The following is a 23,430-nucleotide window of genomic DNA, read 5'->3' as shown; positions in this document are numbered from 1 at the left end:
GTGGAGAAATTTTAAAATTAGACTGAATTTTTCGCCAAACTTAGTCCACAGTTCAATCCATCGAACAAAACTGATCGACGTACGTTAAATATGTGTACATAAAATTCTAAAGATATGATGACGCGATTGAATGTTTTCGGTGCATAGTCATAACCGCAAATTTAGATTGTTTTATTATGTACCGTCAAAAATCAACAGGAAACCTCATGATGATAGCCGAACAAGAAAATTTATTAACCGCATGCATACTTTGATGCGACCCGCCGTTTATCCATCAGATGCTCTAATACATTACAATCATTTTAATTTGAAGATAAACACTGAAACTATTCCGTCTTTATTCTCATGAAGTGCATCAGTATGAATCAACAAATATCATCGTCGGAATTGGGTCAAACGAATAAATTTACATACAAGAGGTAGAAATTGAAATGTGAATAATGAATGTATGTATGCACATAAGCAATAGTCTAATTTTATAAAAATAATAAATCTGTTTTGAATTATATTGTAAACATATGATTCGTTTCCTGATTGTTATTTGATGTTTTGTTTGTGATTTGATTTTGAAATTATGTGTATAAACAAATGCAATGTAGCCATACTTTAAACATTACATTATATGTAGTATCAATCTTTCAGTAGAGAAGACCAGGGACAAATATAATATTTTGACTTTGGGATTATTTTTCTAATTTACCAATAACATTTGCAATATAATAAATGTTGCCATAGTATAAACCATATATTCAGGGATATATAAGTTTATTTATTTATTTACTATGGTTAGTACAAAGAGAAATAATAGAGCTTATATCAAAATTGATAAATTGTTACAACTCCCTTACCCGGGGACAATTGTAACAAAGGCAGGGGACAATTGTAGCAAACTGTTATTATATAAATATTTGGAGCCTACTTTGGTAATATAACATAAAAAATTTCAAGGACATCAATTATAATGTAAACGACAGTTAAAATGCAATTTACCGCAATTTGATGAGTTTTCATTTATTTTTTCTGTTTCTTGTTATTTCGTTTTAGTGTTAATTTTCAATTGCTTTTATTTTCATTTTGTTTTTTTTCTCCGACTTTTTCTGTTCATTCTAAAAGGTACTTTCGGAAATGGTCTGGTAATTACAGGTAAAAATGTTTAGCTGGATGTGCTGGGCTGTAGTATCGTATCTTCTTCAATAATTTCATGGCGTGGAGATACTGTTTCTGTGGTAAACGTACTACTAGTCATATGTGAACCAGTCACAGGATAACCGGTCGCTCTAGATCGGTCACACGTGATCACCCTTCACACTAAAACTGGTCATGAGAAAACTGGTCACACCCCAAAATCGGTCAATCAGTTTTCTCGTGACCGATTTTAGGGTATGACCAGTTTTCTCGTGACCAGTTTTAGTGTGACGGATGATCACGTGTGACCGATCTAGAGCGACCGGTTGTCCTGTGACTGGTTCACATATGACTAGTAATCACCGAACCGTTTCTGTTTCTGAAATTTCCGTTACACCATAGTAACAGTCTGTTACAATTGTCCCCAACCCACTATGCACATTTAAATTCTAAATAAAATGGATTTACATAGGTCTAAATTGAAGCTCAATAATAATGTCACTTTATGAAAAAGTATAGTATTTAGATGCCCTCGTTCAGAAAGTATTACTTTTCACAAATATAAGTCCGACGTAAAAGTTTAGTTTGGGTGTCCAAAAAGCGATGAACTTGCGTAGACATGAAAATGTTCCAGCAATGCCTTCAAGTGACTGATTGACAGGTTGAAGCTTATTTAGCGGTCATTTGATTCTAATTCTCATCTTCGTAGATATTATATATCAGAAACCGACATATCACGACTGTTACTATTGTCCCTCGTTACGTTTGTCTCCGGTCTACCCTTAGAATTTTTAATTTTATTTTTGAATTTTGGTTATTTAGCCAAGGGATGGTGGAATTAATAATAATTTCAAGTATATACTAACTTTCCAACCGCAGAAGTATTTCGACATTTTTCTGTAAAATAAACGGTAAGTAAGTTATGTTGTTACAAGACTTCGAACATATTGCCTCTATTTTGTATTTTACACGACACCTGTGACCACATTGAAAGGTTGCCTACCTCTAAACTGGTCAATATTATGATTATTATTGCATTTTTGTATGAAATTATGTAAACATACGAAGAATACTACAGCAAGCACTTTGATTTATTGTAACACACTTGAAATGCATACATGCATATTTATTAGGCCACAATGTTTACCCCTCTACTTCCAAAGAAGATAATTACCTTTTGACTTAGAACTACGCATATTCGTGAATGTGCATACAACGAGAAATCCTAGGTGTAATTGTACGTGTCAACTTCAATTTAAGTATATATGTATGTTTTTATAAACAACTAGCTGAACCCAGCATGAGTTACAATGCCACAATAACGCAAGCAATTCCCATTCCCGTTTCTCGATGTGTTTGATAAGTGAATGCTTCAGTTTCAAATTAACACTCAATGCTCAAATTAAATAATTTGTCGGAAAAACGCAGGCAGCGTACACATTTTAAATTACTCAATTGTTTGTTTATTTTACCCTAACAACCCAGGTGGCGACGCGAACACATTTGAAATTATTGCGTTGCAATGCCACTCATTCTCGTTTTCCCCGTTTCCGTTCCCATTTTTGGGCGACTTTTTTTTACAGAAACCATCGCGGGCATACATACAATAACTTCTGTAAGTTTCGTTGCAATCGGTTGAATGGCATAGGAATGCATACGTGACAGACAAACATTGATTTATATATTAAACAATTATATATAAATATTAAATAAAATATATTTAAAAGGTATTTGAAAAAAATTGGACCGCGTGGGGATTGAACACATGAACGACGACACATTATTTTAATTTAATAACTTAATATGGCAACACCCATGCAATGATATTTCATAGGGATATATATATATATATATATATATATATATATATATATATATATATATATATATATATATATATATATATATATATATATGGATATGTTTGTGACGGATCGTCGACCAGTATTAATTATGATAATATTATATATTGATTTCGAATGCGATTTCAATTTTGATTTCGATTCTTTTTTCAGTTCCAGTTTCGGATTCCTTTTTCAGTTCCGATTCCCGATTCCTAATAACTTAATTGGGCAACACCCATGCGATGATTTTCATCGGGTACAATACTAATGTAATATATCTAACATATTTATTTATTTATAGCTAGTTTTGGACCATTGTGGCATTACAGGAAGAACCTAATGCGCCACAATGGCCTACATTTGATAAAGAAAAACACATAAAATAAAATACATAAAATAAAAAGCGAAAATGCAAAGGCAGAAAAACATGATAAATTAAAAATAAAAATAAAAAAAGAAAAATAATGATTAGTAAAAAAAATAAACAAAGGTGTAAAAATCAAATAAATGAAATCCTCACATCCTAAAAAATAGTACCTAAAAATATATGTACATAAGGAGAAAGAAAAAGAAAAAGTAAAATAAAATAAAAAAGAAAATCACAGCGAGGCCCAAATGGAAGAGAGTAGATTGAGATTCCATACATACACACATATTGACTTTCTTTGTATGTATGTAGGTTTGGGTGGTAAAATCAAGAAAAAAACCTGTTTATATGTATATTGTTTGTCATTGATATTTCCACTTGGAAAATACAGGAGCATTTAGCGCCATTTATTGAAAATGAATTTAATTTTAATTAATTAATTTAAAAAAAAAAAAATCTATTGCTGTTTATATGTATGCAGGTAGGTACATACATAGGTAGTTTTTATTTATAATAAACCCGATGAAGTTTTCACCGAGTCTATCACTAGTATATACATATGTATGCACGATTTACGTCTACGGTTAAAAATGAAGTCTCAGTATTTTTTTAATAATACAAATTTATATTGCCTAGAAAAATCGTATGTTACGCCAAGTGCAATAAGTATACAACACTGGTTAAAATACGATACTGAATGACCACAAGTGTCGTACATACATATTCCTCACGCTCTATATAAACGAGCGTTTGCCATAGCGGTTGCCAGTTGCGTTCCAACCGTTCAAAGCAGCGCGTCTTCAAAACTCTTCAGAATCGAATCGACAATTTTCAGACCGCATTCGGTCCATTTCATCCCGTCGTAACAGTGCGGACTATGAATTAAAATGGTCATGGCGACCGAGGAGGAGAAGTGCGTGTTCATAGACGGGGCGAAAGTTCAAGCGTGCTCGGGCAGGGACCCAGAAGACTCGCTGAAGATGATGCTGAATAAGAGACGAAGCGTTTATCCCCTGTGTGGGGTGCTCATGGGGTCTGTGCTCGCCGTGTGGCTCTTGGGGTTGACCATGGTCAGGGAGTACCAGCTGAGCGCGTTGAGGCAGGAGGTGGCCTTGCTGCAGCTGGACGTGCAGGACATCAAGCAGAAGGTGCTCGTCGACGGGCTCATGGACGAGCTGAAGGGATTCGAGAATCAAGTAAGTGTTTAATTGTCGGTTTCCCACATCAATCGTCAGCCAGCATCCTGTTTAATTGTGTCCTCGTTTTTCGGGGGGTTTAGTTTGTGGCCTAAAATAGGAGTTGGGTTTGGTTCGTTCTGCTATTTTGTAGTTGTATTGGGATTTTTGATCGGATTGAGCTGGTAAATTGTGAACTATAGCTTTGTTCGAATTGGTTAAAAGTGTATTTTGGCTTAAACCATGTAAAGTTTTAGATCCAAGATTAACACAAAGCTAAATTTTCCTGTAGTTCTTATGATCTATTTAGTATTTTATTTTTTGCCCTTTATAAGGAATTGAATTTTTTGTAGTTCATACAATCTATGAAAGTTTTATGATCTGATAAAGTGGTTGGTGGCTTAAGGTTTTTTTCATTTCATTTTTTGTTGAAGGTGTTTTTACTTTATCAATAGATAAGGTTTTTTGTTATAAATTTATTTAAAAAATATTATAAAATGTACATACATACTTATATTACATGTTAGATAAAAATTAAATAAAAAAAACCTCTGCCTTCAAAATGTATTACTTAAATTTAAGTTTGTGTTTAAATTAGTAAATTTTAATTTGTGGTTTTAATCAGTAGTTGGATTTGGATCATTCTATCATAAAGAAATTGTGCTGAAATTTGACGTTTTATTCATTTTGATTGAAAACGTATTGTTATAAAAGTTTAAAAAGTAATAATCCTGCATATTTAGTACATTTTTATGTGTATGTAGTTGTCGTTATTTTTGTAGCACTTCAATAAGTAGAAGCTGTATTTTATTTGTGCTTTCCTAGAAAATTCTTTAAAAGGTTTTTCTTTAACTGTAATTGAGCTGCCAAATTTTACTTGAGGCTCATTTTGAAATAAACGTGCATTTTAAAATCGATCTAGAACTATTGCGATTACTTACTACCCTTTTGTGAATATATCATTAATTAAATAAACCAAACTTAGAAGAAAGTACATGTTATCATATATTTATATACTACACAGTAGATTACAGTATGTTCATGTTTTCCTTTAACAGTTTTCAATTTTCGAATATAAAAGAGGTGAACACAACAATTGAAAGAATTAAGAACGAATGAGTGACATTGCTGTTGTGAAACTGGTCATAGGTCAATTTATAGTCAATAATAATAGTGCTGCTTGCATGACATATTGTGACCATAAAATGCATTTATTTAATGTTTCTAATATGAGCTACATATAGACATACAAAAATACACAGATCATCATATATATAATATCGCTATTCTGTGTATCTATGTGTGTATCTGCGATAACGCTCGCCGTACTATAATAGTCGTTTCGATTCGACATACATATGTATGTACGTCACAGCTAAACCAGTGCCAAAAAAAGGTACTTTTGTTATTATATGAATATAATAATAAAAGAAAAAAACTTCTATATATACTGTTTGCTACCAATGTTTCCTCTAGGCTAATATACGGCGCTAAGTCTCTGAGCATTTAGCACCATCTATTGAAAATTTATTTATATAATTAATTTTTCTATTGGTGTTTTATATTATTTATATGTACATACATATGTACATAGGTAGGTAGGTAGATTTTACCATTTTTTTCATATTAAACAATTAAATATAAATATTAAATCTAATATATAATTTCGAAAGGGACTTCGCAAATATTTATGTAAGGTTTGTTGGGAATATTGAAAACAAATCAAAGTTTCTATGATGACGATATCGATGTCGTTGAATATATTTTTTTTCGATTAAAATAAATTTAATAAAATAACAAATAAATGTTTGCTATTAGATGGTTTTGCCATGTTTAAGCTGTTTATACTACAAACACCGAGCGAAGCCGGGTTAGATCACTATGTAGTTAAATATATTAAAAAAAAATTCGAACGCGTGTGGATCGAACACAGGACTGACACATTTCTCTTAATTTTTTTATTATTTAATAACTTAATATGCCAACACTCATGCGATGATATTTCATCGGGTACAACACTAGTAATGAAATGAAATCGATCAGATTTTTTAATATGACAGTTCAAAACTTTCAAGAATTTCCACATACATACATACATATGTATGTCCATACATACATATGTTCGTTAAATTTTAGAAGAATCTGCTTTTAATTTATTAATTACACAAATGAGTGCACAGTTTTGTTTATGTTGACGCAGGCAGCGGTGAGCAAAGTCACAATTATTCCAATTATTGAATAAAGCGATCCGTTTATCTTTGGCTCTTTATTGATACAAATGTGCTCGAGCAATCCGAACGTTCCGCAAAATGTCAATTTGTTGTTTTGTTTCTTGGGAGGAGTGTTTTTTTTTATATATATATCGTCTCGTCAAATCACTTATGTCACTTGAAAGTGGGTCAAACGTTCAAGATACGGCGAATCCTTTTGTATTAATTTGCATTCGATCTGAATTAACCCTTCAACGGGCAACAGTGTAATATTTAGATGTCGCGAACATACACATCTAAATTATATAGGACTTGTATTAAGTGATTCATTACATAGAATATATGTAGGATTTAGTTTTCAAACTTACACAGAAGAGTGCAAGCGTAAATGATTAAGTTGGCATGCTTGAGTCGGGTGTATGCTTAGTTAAAAAAGAGAGCTAGGGCGAAACTACCCTGAGTGGTACGTGGTACGTTTTTTTATTAGATACTTTTAAGCATGGGAAAAAAGGAAGTACCCCTAGCCCATATACATGGTACACAGTTCCAAAAATCACCCCCTAGAGTGTTTTCAGTGATATTGTATCCTTGCTTGAAAGTGATCGATAACGGTGAATCCCATATTTGAAGAAATGTAGGAGAAACTTGTCTGATCTTGGTTGTATATTATTATTTTTACATATATACCAGGAAGGCCTTGCAGGTACAAACATTGTAGAATTTTTGCTGAATTACGATACACTGACTTAAACTCGCAAATTAAAGATAAACCTATGTAATTGTACATAAATTTTATTGTACATTAATCAATCTCAAATAGTGGTGACATAGTAGGTACGAAGGATATTTATCAAATTTAATCAGAGAAACCGTTTCAACAATTAAATCAGAGAAAATTGGCAAACTCTGATAGGAAACGATCGACCTGGAGTCACAAATATCCAGGTCTGGCCAGCAGCACTACAGATATACTCAGAAAAATTCTTTTCAATCGAGGTCAGCTCATGGGATCGAACCCGGCGCCTCTCGGCGCTAAGCAGAAGCTTAACGACCGAGCTATGCTGCTGGCTATATGGATATGCAAATGCACTCTGCACGTGCAACTTCACCCGAATTCGGTTTGGGGAACCTCCACTCCAGAACCAAAAAACGTGATGTCCCGTACCACTCAGTGTGTTTTCTGCTTTAGTAGGTGTTCCCCAAACCGAACTCGGGTGTAGTTGCACGTGCAGAATGAATATATTTGGGAGATCACACGTAGATACATATGTATGTGTAATCCGTATGTAACCGACAAGTTTCTCCTACATTTCTTCAAATATGGGATTCACCGTTATCGATCACTGTCAAGCAAGGATAAAATATCATCGAAAACACTTCAGGGGGTGATTTTTGGGACTGTGTACCATGTATATGGGTTAGAGGTGCTGCGTTTTTTCGTATGTTAAAAAGTATCTAAAAAAACACGTACCACGTACCACTCAGTGTGTTTTCGCCCTAAAGACGGGTTTTAAATGTACAAAAATGCCCAGGAAAGCGTGTTTACAATTAGCATATTTGATATATATGTATATTTTTTTTATGACATGAAAAAGTATGTAAAAAAACACGTACCGCGTACCCATCAGTGTGTTTTCGCCCTATCACTCTTTAAAACGGCGCTCGTGAATAAAACACACCCATCAGTGTAATGAATGGATGTGTTTTATTTCTAGAATTTTCAGTATTAGACAATTAATTCTAATGTCTAAAATTTTATTTTGGCATAATTCCACACTGATTCACACTCGTAATAAGCGTATTGCAAAATTTTGCGATGAAAACAGAAAAACATCAAGAGCCTCTACTCAGCACTTCATATATTACATCTAACAATAAGAACTTGTCACATTATGCTAAATTTACGCATGCAATTACGGAAGAAACATGAATGTTGGACAGTGATTCGTTTATACGAGGGAGTTTACTGGTAATTAATAACTTTAAAGCAGGGGATTGTAAACTCTTTAGTAATGTGTAAATTTCAATTTTAAAATAAATGGATCTAACCCCTACCAGCAACATTTTAATAATCATTTGACTTAATACTGTATATAAATATGCAAAAAGTTGCTTCGAATCATCTGCTTAGGATTTATTCCAGAACCTAAATACGTGGTTTTGAAATTTATGTGCTTATTTTTTTCTCTGTTTTAGATCTGAAAGCCATGATTTCATAATTGTTTATATGTAGGTAACGAAAAGTTAAGCTATTTTTATTAAACAATCCGAAATTGCATTTGGCTGAATATTTTTTCTTCTACGGAAGATTCTCAGAAACATACCCAAAAGATTTATCTCTTCTTACTCAAAAAACTTCTTACTGCGGTGGATACTCACCTCCGTTTGCATTATCCAACCTTCATCGAACAGCTGTTAATTGAAACTTAAGAAATAAAAAAAATATAGTCAACTAGTTCAATTACCCAGCAGTGCTCAGGAAGAAGAAGTAAAAAATAACTAAACCAGGGTTTTTTTATTTTTTGACTAAAACCCGTCTACGGTGAGATAAAAAGTACCGGCTCTAAGTTGAAGCCGTAGATTTACATAGCAGACAAATGATCTTTTCACCGTTTTTGTATTTGTTACAGTTGAAGTGTTTCTGAAGTGTATATGTAGTTGGAATATATTTCGTCTAACCCACGTACGTTGATTCACATGGCGAATCGTAGTCCAACTGGTCAAAATATATTACAATTCAAAATACAGTTCAACTATAAGTGGGTACCAGGTAAGATGGAGAAGTTAGGTTTTCGTGAAAACGTCACTCGACTAGTAAATTAAGTTGGAAAGTCACATTTTTGTTTTGATCACATTCTTAGAGTTATCACAAAACAGTACTGCTAGAAAATATTAACGCATTATTGAATTCTTAAGCATTCGTAAAAACATCAGAGCTGTCAAAAATCAACTGTTTGCTGTCAAAACTAATATTTCAACTGGCGCACATTGTAGAAAGTGTATTTGCACTTGTAGATATATCATTTACTAGTTGAATTTTATTTTATTTTCAATTTATACCAGGAAGGTCTAACAGGTAACCCAATGCGCCTTCCTGGCCAGAAACATTGGACATTTGATACAAGTATTATTAGTATTATACAAAGTAAATACATATCAATTAACACCCACAGGGACATCTATGGTCAAATTTGTAAATTTACAGCACTTTATACAAAATGGTGAAAATTCGAGATTTGCGAGAAAATGGATAAGATTGCCAATTTTTTGGAACCGTTTCAATGAAAATCAGATAAATTGGTATACTCTGATAGAAAACCATCGACCTGGAGTCACAAATCCAAGGTCTGGCCAGTAGAAAGCAGTGGGATTTGAACCCGTGACCACTTTGTTCACAGAATTATATGCTAACCACTACTCTAATCTGCTGGTTGTATTCGAATATGAAATATACTACAACTGAAAATACACTTCGACTGGAAAAATTCGTCTACGATATGAAAATACAATATATGACGGATTCAAATTTAAATAAAAACCTGTATATTTGCATAGCAGACAAACAAACGAACGTAATTTTATTTCATATAAAGTTTTGTTAGTTAGTATAAACATACATATTTATTTATTTATTTTATTAATTGAAAAATCAACAGACAGGATGTACATAGATATGTATAAAAAAACAAATAGTAAATAAATAATATATGTAACATCCGAGTCCAATAATAGATTTTTACAAAAATGAAAAAGATAAATATAAGGAAAACAAATTAAAAAGTAAATAATAAAGGCATGAAAAAATATGTAGAACATTGCATAATTAAACTATAGTATTAAAATATTTGGAAAAGGTTATAAAATAGAATATAAGAAGAAATTGAAATTTACAAATATAAAACAAATGAAAAAGGTAAATACAAAATAAACAAATGAAAAGGAAAAGAATGAAAGTTATAATATGATTAAATAGCACATTACATAACTAAACTAAAGTATAAAAATATTGGAAAAATAGAATAGGAGAAGAAATGAATCAATCGGTCAAGATTCTCTTGATGTTAGACCTGAATTGATGTAGGGAAATTTACATATGTATAGTGAAAGAGATATAATTATGTATTACATTTCGGAATTTTGATTATGAGGAATTTCACAGTATGACCCTTATATGTATGTATGTTTGCTCGCTGATTAGAACTTGATCAAATATTGCGCTCCTTTTCGCACCCAAGAACTCGGTAAACAGTTTGCGCGCATTCCTCGCATACTCCAAACAATAATACTAGACACGTGTGTATAATTGTATGCGATACGTGTGTATTGTACATGGGTATGAGTATGGCAAGCTATTTTTGATGATATTTCATGCACCGATGCCTGCCACACGGGGGTCAGCTCGTAAATCATGATCTATCGATTATATAGGTGGCCAACTCATGCCCAATCGTGCACCATGCCATACCATACCCACTTACACAATTGTCCAACTATTTCGTTCCAACGGTCCACCGAATCACCCGTACCCAATTTATATATATGATTCAATTAGATGTGCTTCGGTATGTATGTATGTAGTTCAATTTTTTCGGATTGGAATTTCGGCTAGGGCCAGAAAGGGTCTGGTTCCTATCAACATTATGAATCGTTTATGATTGGTAAAATGAGGAGAAGATAAAATTAAGCTATCGAAGGACTACGGACATGTAAGTAGAAGAATGGACGAAAGATGGGGGAGGGAGATTTTGTAATGATATTCAAAATAGTGTTGAAATTAAGTCACATCTGAGTTAAACTGATGATATTTAAGAAGGCAGATGGCAGATGAATGAATGAAGTCCAGAATAAATAAAGTAAAAAAGAGTAGTACATGGTTGAATATAGCCAGCAGTATGACTCAGTGGTTGCGTTTATGTTTAGCTTCGATAGGTTACTGGGTTCGATCCCGTGCTATGCTTTAATACTGCTGGTCAGACTCGGATAAATGTGACTCCAAGTCGATCGTTTCTCATTAGTAGAGAGCGGCACTGAAGTGTGCCAGTACAGAAAAAATGGGATCGGTTTTGTCAATTTCTATAGCTCTCTAGAGAGCAAAAAAAAGGTTAACAATAGAAATTAACAAAAGGATCCCGTTTCGGCGCATTCGTCCGCCGAAGACTGCTTATTAGTAGAGGTCGGAATCTGAAGGGGCCGGAAACGTGCCGCTTATTGTTCAATTGTTGTAAATGCTTTGTTAAAAAGGTTCGGAAAACCTTTAACAATGCATTTACAATCTTTGAACAATAAACAGCCCCTTCAGATTCCGGGCTATACTTATTAGAGTTTGCCAATTTATCTGATTTCATTGTCGAAACTGTTCCTCTATCAAATTGGCAAAAATCATCCTACCCGCTGTCACAAATATTTGAATTTGATGTATTGAATGTACAATATGTAAAAAATTATGTACAAGTCTAAATCCATAGATGTTTCAATGGATTAATTAATTGTTAATTTCGTGTGCTTCAATCTCTCGAAATACAACGATTTATGTAATAAAAATGCTGCAATGTTTGTAATCAATTGCTTAGGAAGGCACATTGGGGTCTACCTGTTAGGCCTTCCGGGTATATATCTATGTAAAATTTAAAAAAATGATTAGGGACTCCAATACCGATACTACCAGTTTTTGATTTAAAAAATTGTCCTTCGGTACTTATGGTAGTACAAAATAGATTACCGGTAGTACTGTAATGTAATTACTTCAAATTAATGTCATGTGAGTTGTTTTGAATTTAGAAGAAAACGTTGTATTAACTACATAGTTTAGTCGATTAGTCGAAGAATGAGTCAATACTCAGTCAATCCTTTCTGACCTGCTATTCAAAGGAGTCGTTTAGTGTATCATAAATTAAAAATCAAAGATACAGAAAATATCGTACCTGAGAAAAATTCCGTAATTTTGTAATAAATTAAAGTTATTGATTAAAATATATAACTAATTGATTGATATTTTATTGTTAACTGCTTAAATAAATCAATACCGTTAGATACCGGTACTACTGGCATTGGACAATTTTATTTTATTAGGACCGGTAGTGACAAGTTTCGGTATTTTTGAAATCTTTAAGTATGATCAATCATCAAATGGTTATAATTTAAAGGCAAAAACATCCCTAGATAATTTCGGGTGTTTAAGTTTCTTTGTTATTTTTACTCTTGCTGTATTTTACGTAACTAGTTGTTTAACACAAAATTGTTCTTTCGAGTCATACATAAGATCAAATTTTCTGCATAAAGCGAACTTAACAGTCACCAGTTTTTAGAATTACTCAAATATATAATACATCTTCTGAAATTTGACACCCGATTGATTTGTCTGCACGCGGTATTTAAGTTATCTTGGGATATCAACTATATAATAAGACATGAGAATGCAGAAAAAATACAACCTATAAGCCAAGCTAACCTTAAATGATGTGAAAAAGCTAAATGGCAAGTTTCAAATAATACGGCGAGCTCAGCTAGCCTTGCGATCTATTATGCGACCTTGCGATAGTTCATTCAGGGAAGCGTGCGATGTCACAGTGTTAACATTGCTGTTAATTAAGAAATTCCATGCTAAAAAAATAAATAATATAATCAAGTTGTGATTTATTTCGATTAATCTTATAACAATGCTAACAATCTGTCGAAGATTAAATCATCAAAGTATGTGAAAATTTTAAAAGTTATTAACACTTTGTCCTCAACCGGCACCAAAGTTCAATTATTCCAAAGTAATACTTTAATAATCACCGACACAATTGGTTTACGCCTATTGTGGATTCTGAATTGCATATGACTCACCATAGTGCAATTTAAAGATACGTACATATGCAAGATTCAATGGGGTTAAATTTGCATGAAATTGCACCACTGCGATGATGACGGATCAATTTTGAACAAATTTGGACAAAATCGTTAATATCAATTAAAGTGTCATGTCTTTGACGGTCGAGATTATGACAATTTATCGGTTTAATAACAAGAACGATGTGATTCATCGTTGGGTTTGATCAGACTTGAACCAAAAGCACAAAATGTCATCGAATAAACAAACTGTAATTGCTGATCATCGTACAAAAATAGTCGTGATTAACATTGTATAATATTTGTGAATAAATATATAAATACATATAAATGTTATAATATGTTCGGTATGTGAATAAAGTGAAAACTTATCAGTGTAGAAAGTAGCTTATCTTATCTCACGATTGTTTATTTTGTTCCAAGTGTTTTTAATAATACTGTGTATGCTTTAGTTTTTTTTTGTGTCTTAAATTTTACGCGTGTTTACTTAAGATTGTAATAATTTTGTACGGGAATTTTAAATGTAAACATTGGCAACAAAATCAATTGCGCAAAAAATATTTGTGAATTCGCGGTGGTTTAAGGTTCAATCCCCTCCCATGAATTGGATCCAATTCGTCGAATTATAATATTTACTTCCAAATATACAGTGGTTTTCTAGACTATTATTAGTTTCAAGTATGCTATATATAATAATACATATATCACTGTATTTTTATCAGATAAATAACATGTTAGCAAACACAAATTTTTGTTGGGTATGCATGTAATAAATCAAAATTAATGTCAACTTTATTTTATTTTATTTTTTACATAGATATATACGTACAGGAAGGCTTGACAGGAAGACCCCAATGTGCCTTCCTGGACAATTAATTACAAACAATGCAGATTATAGAATTAATTAATTAATTAATTAATTATAGAATTATTCCATTGAGACATCTATGGATTTAGATTTTGTACATATTGCTTACAAATTATACACACAATAAATACAGAAGATTTGTAACAGGACATATGATTTTTTGCCAATTTTGAGGAACCGTTTCAACAATGATCAGATAAAATTGGCAAACTCTGATAAGAAACGATCGATTTGGAATCACAAATACCCCCAAATCTAACCAGCAGTATGGCGTATCGAACCCACTGATCACTTGGTGTTTAAAATACACGCTACCATTAAGCCATACTGCTGGCTATAAATATCCAAGTCTAACAAGCAGTATTAAAGATTATAATACATCTAACCAGCAGCACGGGATCGAACCCAGTTACTCGACAAAACGATCCAAGTCAATTAAGTATTTCGAGTATTATATTATATACAATATATATATGTATATATAATTATTTTTTTCAAGTTAAGTTTGATATAATATTAGTGTTGTAGTTTTAGATGCATTAACCACACCCGAGGCTATTGCCGCTAGCAGTGTCAGCATGCTAGCGGCAATTTGCTGTTAATTTGCTTCGCTCCTCATTATATCTCACACATTTACTCGGCCGTCCGCGTACAAATGAGCCAGTGGCCACCGCTTTAATCTCCGGCATTATTATGATAATTGTAATATTTATTTTTTGAAATTTCCATACTTGTCCATGCAAAAAAACTTTTTTTTATATTTACTAAATTTTTATTTATATTACTAGTATTGTGCCCGTTGATATTTCAACGCGTTGTTCGGAAAGTAATTGATACCTGAATTTAAATAAAACATTATCAATGAAATACTTGTATGAGTCGCCATATATGTATGTATTCTCCTTTTTGAAAGTGACAGGTGTAATGTACAGTGCAATATTTTTGCACGTAAAAACTGCATAAATTGAATCTATTGAAATAAACGTACTTGTCGATGCACTCACCACATACCCACATACTTACCCAAATACACACATAAATTCCATTTAAATATGTATACATATATTATATAAAATATATTCATAAATTTACTTAAATATTACTCACTTGATTTGGATCCTTTTAACAGAAGTACACACATTTATCAAACTAAAAAATATAATTATTATTGCATACATATTATATATGGAAGAAATTATTAAAATGCTACCACAAAATATGTTATTAGAGTTTCGGTATATGTTTGTTGAAGTGGATTAGTTCTCTTTTGTAGAACTGAGACGGTATAATTTACGTTATATCTTAAATGAGCTATACATGTATTTTAGAAAAAATTATATTTCTAATATTTCAATATTTCGACATATTTACTGAAAGTTCTCAGGAATATTTTGAAATCATTTCATCTAGTATATATGTATGTATATAAAAAAATGAATGTCTGTCTCGTATAGGCTCCTAAACCACTCGACCGATTACGATGGAACTTTCAGGATTTGTTGTAGGCATGTCCGGAAAGCTTACTGTAAAAAAAATCGCACAAAAACGGGGACGGAAACGGGAAAAACGGGAATGAGTGGCATTGCAACGCAATAATTTCAAATGTTTTCGCGTCGCCACCTGCGTTGTTAGGGTAAAATAAACAAACAATTGAATAATTTCAAATGTGTTCGCTGCGTGCATTTTTCCGGCAAATGGGAACGGGAACGAGAACGGGAACGCAACGGGAACGTGAATGGGAATTGCACGCGTTATTGTGGCATTGCAACGCATGCCGGGTTCAGCTAATATAAAATAAAATAGTTAAAAAGATTACAAAAACGATTCAATTTGACGCTATTTAAAACATGTCATTGACATTTGGAAAACAGGGACATTTATTATAAACTGCTTCATCCGGCCGAGCGTTTCTTGACAAATTGCCTAATAAAATATAAATCTAATAATTTAAACATCATCCTTATTCAACAACACAATTTATCCCGGATATGCACTTCCTCACATACGGGAAAAACACAATAATAGTAAATGCAATCCGGACTAAACGAAGTATCCTATTTAAGCGAGCGTCTCATCATTCATCATGAGACCCGCTTCAAACGCCCCAGTTCAGCTGAAAGACAAGAAACATCAAACGGCACATTAAAATAGGCGATAATTCGTTAACGTTTCCCGGATTGTAAATTCTTTTTTTTATATATATTTTAAATTATACATTAAAAAATGCGTATATATTAAGTTTTAGCGCTTTCCCGTCAGTCGTAAATCAAAGTCGATAAAAATATTGCGCCGTTAATGTGTTAAATAAAATACCGGTGTGAAGCTATTTGCGGAACAGCTCATTCACCAACGATGACTATTTTTGAAACGATCGTTATTCATTTCAGCAGATTCGGAATGAAAAATTTAATTTTGCTATTAAACGATGCTAAAAAAAGCATTGCGCAATTTGTTTACGACGTGTTTTGTGCGAGCGAGCTTTGATCTGGTCTGATATATGCACATCAGCACTTCCCAAATATTATAATAATGTTTTCGGTCACGGAATATTTTTTATATCGAAACGTATTCCCGAAATACTGTGATTATTTTTCTTTCCAAGAAAAGTTGAGATGTCAATAGGAAGCTTTATCTTAAACTAACGAATACGCCTATTTTTGCGCTAGGATTTGTGTATTAAAAAAAAAATCGCAATATTATATCATCGGGATTCTTCTAAAATACATACATATGTAAGATGTTTTTTTTATATATACAAAAAAATCGAATGTATATGTGTATTTTCAAATTATTCGAAATTATGTATATGTGTATTCGATTCAAAGGATTCGAAGTCCCCGGGGGCGAAGGCACCGTGGGCGCAGGCGCCGGATTCTGGTATACATATAATTTCGAAACAGACAGTATATATGTTTGTTTGTTCGTGAATCAATTTAATAAAAAAAATAAAACTATTCAAATAAATTTAATAAAATGGTTACTATTAGATTCGTCATGTTTAAGCGTTTTATATTACAAATACTGAGCGAAGCCGGGTAAAACCACTAGTAGCTATTAAATAAACACTCAATGAGGTGTCAGCGTAATTTTAAATAAGACTCAAACTTAACAAAGTAAAATGTCGAATATAAAATTTACACCGTGTCACAATTACCCACAATTCGACCCGCAATGGCCAATCTCATTTCGTTTCAGTTTTGCATTTGGTCAAGATATACAGCATTGTACGTGCATATAGCGGTCGGTAGAATTTGACTTTTATTTTTTGAAAGTTTTGTGTTTTGAAATCTTTACATAAATAAAATACATAAGTTGTTGATATTATTAATTTATTTATGGAATACGTATATATTTTATATTAATGGAATTTTATATTTTTTATGCAGCATGCATAAAAAAGCAGGCAGCATGCTTGGTTCTCGTCTCACGCTAATCGGATCGACTATAGTGTGAATTTTCAAAAATATGTAAATATATGCTGAGCAGATTTTAGCCTATGGCTAATATGTAAATAGATGTTAGATGGTAGTTAATGTGTGTAACTCTCAGTGGGTGGAATTTTCGAGTACCAGATATTCCAGTTTCGAGATTTTCATGACGTGTTTGAGATATATGTACATATGTAGCCATGTGTGAAATTGTCACCGAATCATTCACAACAAATACATAGATATTCGAATATTGAGGCCAATTTATTGCGGTTTCAGTGTAATGTGAAATCAGACTCAAACTTCAATCAGTCACACAATGTTTCTATTTAGATTTGGCCTCATATTGAAAGGGAATTATCAGACAGACAGACTCATTTATTTTTTTAATAAATGATCACTTTTGTATGTAAGTATTTACATATATAAAAACAATTAAAAAGTGCTGGAGAAGCAAATTATATATAATTATTTATGCAATTTAAGGAAACAATGCAGTTATCCCAAACAAGAGACCACTAAAAAGACCTTTCCGGTTTAAAGTCTTTCTATATTTATCTGCTATGCAAATCTACGGTCATCAACTTATGTAACACTATATATTATGATACTCTTATGAACTGTAAAGAGCCTTCTTATAAAATTTACTGAAAAAGTTCAATTTTTTACGATTATTTGCAATATACAAACATGTGGGATTTAATTTTATAGCCAGAAGAATACACGCATGAATGATTAGGCTGGGAAGCATGCGTTGAAGAATGGTTGAGTTGTCATCTTGTCATATGACGCTTAGGGCAAAAACACACTGAGCGGTACGTGGTACGTGCTTTTTTTCAGGTACTTATAAACGTGCGAAAAAAACGTAGCACCCCTAGCCCATATATGTATGTACATGATGCCAAAAATCACCCCCTGGGTTGCTTTCGGTGATATTTTATCCTTGTTTGACAGTGATCGATAAAGGTGAATCCCATATTTGAAGAAATGTTAGGGAAACTTGTCGATTGCATATGGATATGTGCGTGCGACCTCCCAAACACATGCATTCTGCACGTGCAACTACACCCAAACTCGGTTTGGAGAACACCCACTTTTTACGGTCACAGCGGGAAGCCAAGGACACGTAACGTCCCATACCATTCAGTGTGTATTCACTGTGGCTTTCCACCATGTAATAATCTTTTTGAGGGCGAAAACCATTGATGTGTAAAACACATAGATGGGCCCTGACGTGTGATTTTGGTCGGAGATCTTGTCTTCACTAACTGAGGGGTGCGGGGGGTTCAACTAGCGGGGAAGTTGGGAAAAAAACCTTTTTTCCCTACGACGCAGCGGTACCTATCTACCTACTAAGATAAACTGTGCATGCGCCATGTATTTTGCATGCGCCAAAAGGAGACCAGTATAAGACGTGAGGGCGGATCTAGTGTATTATACATCAATGGCGAAAACACACAGCAAGGTTTTTTAAAATACGTTTAAACATGAAAATGCGGCATGCCCAGTACATATTCATGGTATATCCAGCACGCGCCGTCCCAAAATCACCCCCTGGAGTGTTTTCGGTAAAATTTTATCCTTGTATTTATCCTTGCATGACAGTGATCGATAACGGTGTATCCCATATTTGAAGAAATGTAGGAGAACCCCCACAGCGGGTAGCTATGCACACGACGTGCCGTTCTTCCCTTTGTGATTTCGCCCTAAGTCGCCCAGCGAGTCTTCACACAACCTGATACTACAATATATGAGTAAGATTCACTTAAGTCAGTATTTATTATACACGAATTTTAACCAGAACTTTCACTATGATAATTAATAATATGGAAAACTTTTGAATGGAATTTGAATGCATGTTTACTCTTATATGTAAAGACAGAGCATATGTTAGAGCAAAAGTGCTTAGACACAGCACTCGCCATAATACACAGTGCAAAAACTTCTATTGACGGACTTGAAACGGTTAATATGAATGCGTCTAGCGTTGGATTGAATTAAGCACTCTTGTTACATACATATATTTATTTTTTCGCCGTTTTAACAAAGTGCTTTGACACTGAACTTTGATTCGCATGTCAAATAGGGGTTGCTCTTTTTAGTAGACGCTCGTTTAGCAGTCGTCTTCAGACAAATCACTTAAATTGTTAAGTCGCATTAGCCAGCTACATAGATTGCTCGCATGTACATTTATACCACATTCAAAACAACATAATTTGGAATAAAAAAGCCTATCGTATCCAAGGAGTTGTTTACGCAACGATCTGTTGATGTATAAACGTGTGCATTCGTTTCAATTTGTGGTAATAGCGTTTTCTCTTTCTTTATTTACGATAAATATGGCAACAATCGATTATTGCGTCCATCTTTGGTCTACAATGTCAATATTTTACGCTTCCTACGCCCACCATGTCTTTTCCCACAAACCACGAACGGAAAACTGAATAAACATGGTATTTTTTTGTTTGAGAACACAATTAGCGATAGCTTGAGACGAAGTAATAAGCATCGTTTTGTAGAAAAGTAATCGTTTGTTATTTATATGGTTGGAAAAACGTTGACCTTAACTTTAAAGCTATAAAAGCTTTTTATTAGTTTCATGACATTGAAAATTTGTGAGCTGATTTTGAACTATTTCCATTTTTCCGATAGCTTTGATATTTTACCGACATACGAAGATTAGCTTTCATTTAAGTAAGCAAATGTCTGCGATATAATGCTAGAGGGATTTAATCATTCACGAAATTATCAAAGTTTCATCAGAATTGACTGTCAGATCGACGCGATGACAGCTGGCTATAATTGTGTCTCTACTTAACTTTACAGGTTACACAGTTATAATAGTTACTTCTTTTAAATTATCCCATACAAACTTTATATTACAAGCTTTTACATTTTCTCATATATGTATATTTTAAATTCAGTAATAGATTTAGAAAACAAGTCAAGCAACGGTTGATGATTCGCTCACGGAAATGATATTTGATTTATGCCATACATATGGTTCCAGTTTAATTTTTTTGATGTACATGGAATCTTTTAATTCTTCATTAAATTGAATTATAAGCCCGACGTAATTGACCAAATTACCGACAAAGTAGGTAGTCATAACGACAGAGTCGGTGGATCCACGACCATAACAAATTTTTTCGGCAAAAATAGCTATTTCACGGAAGGGTATGATTTTTACTTTATCTATGTTTTCTTTGCTGTTCACCGTTTTCGGGCAAATAGGCGATTCTGATGTGCAAAATATATTATACCTTATGGATACTGTAGTTCTTCTTATTATTGGATAATAAATATATTAAAATAATAAATTCGTAATTTTTTTATATTTTGAATTATTATTATACGTACATATGTATATTGCTATTATTATATTTATTTAATTTTTGTATTATCAATATATCTACATACATGTATGTATTATATTTGTTTAAATGTACGATAAGGATTACACTATTTTTCCTGTCATCTGGAATTAAAACTATTATTATTTATATAAACTGATTAAATTCAAAAAAACAATTTGTCTTCTGCATTTCTAAACATTAAAATTAAAATAAATAATAAGTTACTAGTGGTAACTTATTATTCGCTCGGTAAATGGAATTTAAATGAAAACTATGAAAAAATATTCATTTGTTAGTTTTTAATAAATTTATTTGAATCGAAAAAAAATTATATTATTTATCGACCGACCAATCACAAACGTTTTAGAACAAACCAGCCAATCAGAAACGACTTTGACGACAGGTTTTATATATAAGATTATTTTATATTTTTCGGTTTTATATAAAAGATTATTATTATTTCTAATGCCTCATATTATGAGTTGGATTGAATAAAAAAATAAAAAAAACTATAATGAAAGGAAGTGATGTCAAAAGTTGTGTTAAAAATCAAAAAAATAATTCTAATTTAAGCATACATATCTATGTATGTACATAGTTTAAAAAACCGATAAAAACTTGTTGAAAAAAACGATTTTTCAAAACAAATATTTTGTTAACGAATTATATTCCTATGTATAGTATTTGGTTAAATATTTAGTTGCAATTGCGATTTTTTAGAGTGTTTATCCAATGTTGTTTTCCTGTCAGGTTTTCAAATAAGATGCTTCAATTATACTCGTTTATTTATTTCCATTCAAAATTCGCTGAACTACTTGGTTTTCCATAAACCACCTGAAAACACCATATTGTTAGCGTCACGCACCTTTTATTCTATTTTCCGTCATTCAATTAAACAAAAACGAAGACAACTCGTAAAAATATTTAAATTAAAAGCGTAGTATTTTTTCAAAAGAGTTCACGAGACGAGAGATTTTCCGCACACTGTTTACTGTATAAATCAACCGGTGAGATTGTTTTCGCACCAAATTAAAATCCATAAACGTCGAGAAAACGAGAAACAAAAAGAAAAGCACGTGCCGAAAACTGATCGCACAAACAATATGAAGTATTCTAAGAAGAAAATCGGAAGCTGGTGTCGCATCATCGTCAAAACGAACCGTATCGGATCAGCAAATTAATGATGCAGAAGATCGCCTTAACCTTCGCCTTGCACCCACTTGAACTTGGCCTTTCAAAAATCCCACTTGAAAAAAATAATTTCGACCAATCATTCTTATACAAAATACAAAACAAGAATTTATGCATACTAACGACCGGGAAATTGAAAGGGGATCATGACCAAACTTATACTTCACTTAACCAATTCAGTGCTACGGAATTGCTGGCGCAAATGTCGTACTTGTCATTTCCGTTCAAATTCATCATTATCATATAAGATCTTTCCAATTCGACTCTACCTACATATATACTCTGGGTTGCATTAATATTTTGGACTTTGACAGCATTTCCTATATATAATTTTAATCTTTCAAACTTGACATTTGAAAAATATCGTTCCATTTAGGAAGGCCCACCCCCACTCATCGAAAATAGTATACGATCCAAGTATGCACGTTTTTTACGTGGAGTGGGGGTGAGCCTTCGTAAATGGAACAACATCTGCTTTCGTGATGCTTGCCATTAAAAAAAAATACTATGGTGCCATTACGGGTTTTGTCCCAGGGCACACCTTTGGTCAAATTTGTACATTATGTATATAAATTTATAACATTATTATTAATGTGACGTTATATTCAAATAATGGTAACAAATAATCATAGGTTGCTAATTTATTTGGACCCGTTTCAACAATGATATCAGATAAATTGGCAAAGTCCGATAGAAATCGATCGACCTGGAGTCACATATTATATCCAAGGCATTGATGTATAATACACTAGATCCGCCCTCACGTGTTATACTGGTCTACCTTTTGGCGCATGCAAAATACATGGCGCATGCACAGTTTCTCTTAGTAGGTAGGTAGGTACCGCTGCGTCGTAGGGAAAAAACCAAACTTCCCCGCTAGTTAAGCCCCCCGCACCCCTCAGTTAGTGAAGACAAGATCTCCGACCAAAATCACACGTCAGGGCCCACCTATGTGTATTATACATCAATGATCCAAGGTCTTGCCATCAACATCGGGCTCGGATTTCAACCCATGACCCCCTCAATTGATATACG

General features: G+C 32.9%; 1 protein-coding gene across 1 annotated transcript in view; it reads left to right on the top strand.

Annotated features, from left to right (window-relative positions):
* Window positions 1-4,100: 4,100 nt before the first annotated feature.
* Window positions 4,101-23,430, top strand: part of egr (TNF superfamily member 12 eiger) — a 65,398-nt gene continuing 46,068 nt past the window's right edge. Inside the window, exon 1 of the mRNA XM_077436873.1 lies at window positions 4,101-4,532. Within this exon, the coding sequence (XP_077292999.1) occupies window positions 4,224-4,532 (309 nt within the window). The 5' untranslated portion in view covers window positions 4,101-4,223. The remainder of the gene's footprint in view (window positions 4,533-23,430) is intronic.

Source organism: Arctopsyche grandis, chromosome 8, assembly GCF_051622035.1.
Source record: "Arctopsyche grandis isolate Sample6627 chromosome 8, ASM5162203v2, whole genome shotgun sequence".
In the NCBI taxonomy this organism is placed as follows: Eukaryota; Metazoa; Arthropoda; class Insecta; order Trichoptera; family Hydropsychidae; genus Arctopsyche; species Arctopsyche grandis.
This window is presented reverse-complemented; position numbering and strand designations above follow the sequence as displayed.